The sequence below is a fragment of the Suncus etruscus genome, chromosome 9, assembly GCF_024139225.1.
Source record: "Suncus etruscus isolate mSunEtr1 chromosome 9, mSunEtr1.pri.cur, whole genome shotgun sequence".
NCBI classification, from domain to species: domain Eukaryota; kingdom Metazoa; phylum Chordata; class Mammalia; order Eulipotyphla; family Soricidae; genus Suncus; species Suncus etruscus.
In genome coordinates this window covers 54,693,253-54,697,981 of record NC_064856.1, presented here as the reverse complement: position 1 = coordinate 54,697,981, position 4,729 = coordinate 54,693,253, and the positions used below count along the sequence as shown (strand labels likewise).

Genomic DNA, 4,729 nt, shown 5'->3' with positions numbered 1-4,729 from the left:
TTTTATTTGTTTTGGGGCCACACACGGTGACACTTAGGGTTCCTACTGACTATGCACTCAGAAATCTCTCCTGGTTTAGGGGACAATATGGAATTCTGGGGGATCAAACCGGGGTCCATTCTGGGTCAGCTGCATGCAAGGCAAACACCCTACTACTGTGCTAATGCTCAGGCCCCCATACTTTCTTTTCAGATGGTATTATTCTTGCATGACATGTAAGAAATAAAAAGGGAACATTTATTGGTTGATGAAAATGAGTCAACTGAAATTACTGTTGGAGGACATGCTGGAGCTAGCACTTGAATATCTCAGGGCCTGAATCAGAATGCAGATGGATTGTGCAAACAGAATCTAATCTGATAGCACATTTTGAGAACTCTGTGTTCCTGTGAATGGCCCTGTGCAGGATGACATTGGCCAATCACATGACTCCAAGCTAATGCATGAGTGTGAAACTGTGACTTGAGCTCTACCCCTAGAAACTAAAGAATACTCGTGTGCTCTGAGAACTTTGATAAGACTTGAAAATCTCTTTATTCTGTAAAATATATATATATATATATATATATATATATATATATATATATATATATATATATATATATATATATACGTACGACACCCATTGATTAATGTGCTCCATACTGTAAGCAACAGTTCCCTGTCTCTTTTAACTGAGTTCCTTGCCTCTCAGCCCCTAGTTTAATAGTAATGTAACAGTTATAAGTGGGAAGTAAACAGGAAGAGTCTAATAGGTAGTGGTGAATATATATAGGCATTTTGGTAATGGGTGACTTGCAATAATGGTGTACCCCTAAAGCATAAGCATTGCACTCCTATAAGCCAATATTGCCTCAGAATTTAATACATAAAATTACTAATGCAATGAGTAAACTTATTTGCTTTGTTTATAAGTTTGCATAGCTATATTACTGATAAAGAATCTTGGGTGACAACTTGAGAGACAATAGCTACATTCACATAAAATTTTATTATTTTATTAACAGATAGTAGAGAGCTTTAAAGGATAGTACAGAGTGTTGGGTGCTTGCTTTGCAAGTGGCTGACACCATATTTATTCCCCAGCACCTTCTATGAGTTTTGCTAGAAGTGATCTCTGAGCATAGAACAAACAGTAAAACTTGTTCACAGCCCAGTGTAGTCGCAAAACAAAAGCAAACAAACAGAAAAAGACAGTAGTATGAGTAAACTCTTTATTAAGTTTATATCAATCAAACTCTATATTACACTGGTAACACTAAGTATAAAATTATTTTTATATTTGAAATTTTAAAATAATACAATTTGCATAAAACTTTGTTTAAATATTGAAAAGGAATCATTAACTAGATGTTTCTGGTTCCCCATTTAGATATGCTTAATTCCAGTAAGCTCTCAAAAATAAAATACAAAAGAGATTCTATAGCCTATTTGGAGGGGGACTGTATACCCCTGGGAGTGCTCAGCACTAATGATGGGGTAACATTGCTCAGAGGGTGATAAAATGTTGTAAATCGAATCTGGCAAACACCTTATCACTTCAACTCTATTATTTTATCATAAATATTTATATAAAATTTAGGCTTTGACAGAAATAAAAATCTTAATAATTTGATTTTTATTTTCAGTTTTATAAATGTTATTCTTATATTTAATAATAAATAACACACTTTTAAAGTGTTAGTATCTTTTGAAATTAGGAAGCTTAACCAAATATTTGGAAATTATATTATAAAAGTACACGATTATGTTTCATAGTCATTTGAATATACATAATGTGATACTCAAATGTTTTATTTTTACAAATAATAACAACCTAACTTCAATGTTATGAATATTTCTCCTTTTAAATCAATTGTTAGCTATTTCCTGATCATACTCTATTTTTCTTATTTTCTCTTAACTCGTTTTCTGAATGTCTTATTTATCCTGCCATTTTATTTTCTTTTTGGTACTCTTTTTTCTTTTCTTTCATCAATTTGTTTTCTAAAATAAGTCCCAGACATTCTTGATAATAAAATAATAATAAAACATAATCTATTATGCTGAGTGAAATAAGTCATTGATAAGAGATAGACACAGAATAGTCTCACTTATCTATGGGTTTTAAGAAAAATAAGGACATTAGTGTAATGATGCCCAGAGACAATAGAGATGAGCTCATGGCTGGAAGAACTGGCTCACAATCTAAAGTTCACCACAAAGAGTGGTGAGTGCAGTTAGGGAAATAATTACATTAACAACTATCATGACAATCTTAATGATTGAGAGAAGTAAAATGCCTGTCTTGAATAACAGGCAGGGATTGGGAAGAAGAGAGGAGGGGCATTGATGGTTGGAATGTTGTACTGGTGAAGGGGGGTGTTCTTATGACTGAAATCCAACTACAATCATGTTTGTAATCATGGTGCTTAAATAAAGATAAAAATAACATATTTCTTACTACTGACAAGACTCACAAAAAGTTGTCAATTGCTTTTGTTTTTAGTATAATAGTGTCATTATTTTCTTCACCCAAAATCTGCTTGATTAAATACTCTAAGGATTACTCTCCAGGTTTTGTTAAACTTTAGTAAGTCAATAAATATTTATTCCTTCTTCATGTATGTTCAGCATTAGAATCAGTACTGTAGGAACAATAGCAAATTCCAGAGTTAAATGGTAGATAAAATATATTTAACAAAACAAAAATGTTCAGGTTTTAAAAAATATTAAATGAAAATGATGACAAATTAGGCATAAAAGCTCTGGAAAATATATGTGCTTTCTTATAACATATGGTAAATTTAATTATGTGTCTTCCTTAGTAATTACATATGTGTATATATGTGTATATATTGGTTTTGGGGCTACACGTGGTAACACTCAGGGATTACTGTAGTTCTGTGATCAGAAAGCATTTCCGGCAGCTAGTGGTCTAGGTGGGATCCCAAAGATCAAACCAAATGCCCAATTCACTGTGCTATCAATCCAGCTCCTAAGATATTTCTGAATTATACAAACTTCATTCTTTCTATTATCTGACAGTTCCTAGACCAAATGCTTTAATAATTAAGTTGATTTGAAGTTTGAGTAGCTGACTATTCCATTCTGTGCATGTTATTAAAGCCAAAACAACTAAATTAAAGCATTTCTACCAATATTTTAATCCGTTATCTGATACTAAACATTTATAATTGTCAAGATTCATAGAATATTTACAGGTAGTTCCTCCTACATTATGTTTATTGATACATTTTTATTCTCTTCATCTACACAATTTTCTCTCTTCATTTTTGATGAATTCATATTTTTGAACCATAATGTTATATTTGTATTATTTTGTACTTAAAATATCTTTCTCTCTAGAAAACAATCTAATCACTCCTTCACGAATCTGTTTGGTCTTCACCCCGTAGATGAATGGATTCAAGGTGGGAGGCAGCAACAGATAGAGATTGGCTATAATTATGTGGATATTGTGTGGTATGGTTTGATCCCCAAAGCGGTGGGTGAAGAAGTTGAAAAAGGCTGGGATGTAAGTGATAACAATAGCACATATGTGTGATGTACAGGTGCTAAAAGCTTTATGGCGAGCATCAGCAGATGCCAGGCTTACTACAGCACGAATAATCATTGAGTAAGACAAGGAGATACAGAAGATATCAGCTGCTCCAATAAATATGGCAACTATGAGACCGTAGATAGAATTAATCTTTATGTTTCCACAAGATAATTTGGCTAGAGCCATATGTTCACAGTAGGTGTGGTGAATAAGGTTGCCCCTACAGAAGGGAAGACGTTTAACTAGAAACATGAATGGAATCGTGAGCAACACACTCCGAGTAAAAGTAGCAAACCCTACTTTGATAATGACAGTGTTGGTGAGGATAGTTGAATAGCGTAAGGGGTAGCAAATAGCTACATACCGATCCAAAGCCATTAGCATAAGTACACCAGACTCCATGGCTGTCAGCATGTGGATGAAAAACATCTGCACAAGGCAGGCATTAAAGTTAATATTTGTGAGATGGAACCATAAGATACAAAGCATATTGGGAACAAATGAAGTACATACAGTAATATCTGTCATGGATAATAAGGCTAGGAAATAATACATAGGCCGATGCAGTGCCTCAACATGAATGATGAGATAGATGAGCCCACAGTTCCCCACAACAGCAATGCTGTACATGAAGCAAAATGGCAGAGAAATCCAAACATGTGCAGCTTCCAGTCCAGGGATCCCATTAAGGATAAAATATCTTGGTGTCAGGTTAGAGCTGTGCATTATAGTCAGTTGCATGTCATGCTATTTTCTTTGCCAATAAAATTTTCCTGCATGGAAAGAAAGTAATGACATTAGTTTCAGCCAAAGATAAAGAGTAACAAGATGTTGGACAAGATAAATATTTTTATACTTTTGATTAATTTGTATATCATGGACATCCTTTTAATAATATTGATTTACATATCACATAATCTTACTTATCACAGAATCTTTTTCCATTTTATATCAAATTTGCTCATGGATAATTTATATTGTATGAAGACCTAATTATCACTACTTATCACCATATATTTTATAAAGAAAAAAATTTTAAATAAATATAAACATAGAAAACTAGATTTTTCTGCATCAGTAAATTTAGCATACCAGAAACATATGATTTACAGTGTAAAATGTAGGGTAATGTCATTTTGCATGGTCTTTAAGTCTTTCTTGCTTTAAACATGAAACATTTTAATA

The 4,729-nt window shown here is 33.0% G+C and overlaps 1 protein-coding gene across 1 annotated transcript; it reads right to left on the bottom strand.

The window, feature by feature from the left end:
* Positions 1-3,316: 3,316 nt before the first annotated feature.
* On the bottom strand, positions 3,317-4,285 carry LOC126018186 (olfactory receptor 52N2-like). Its single transcript, XM_049780332.1, has one exon. The coding sequence runs from the start codon at positions 4,283-4,285 to the stop codon at positions 3,317-3,319; it is 969 nt and encodes a 322-aa protein (XP_049636289.1).
* Between the last annotated feature and the right edge of the window lie 444 nt (positions 4,286-4,729).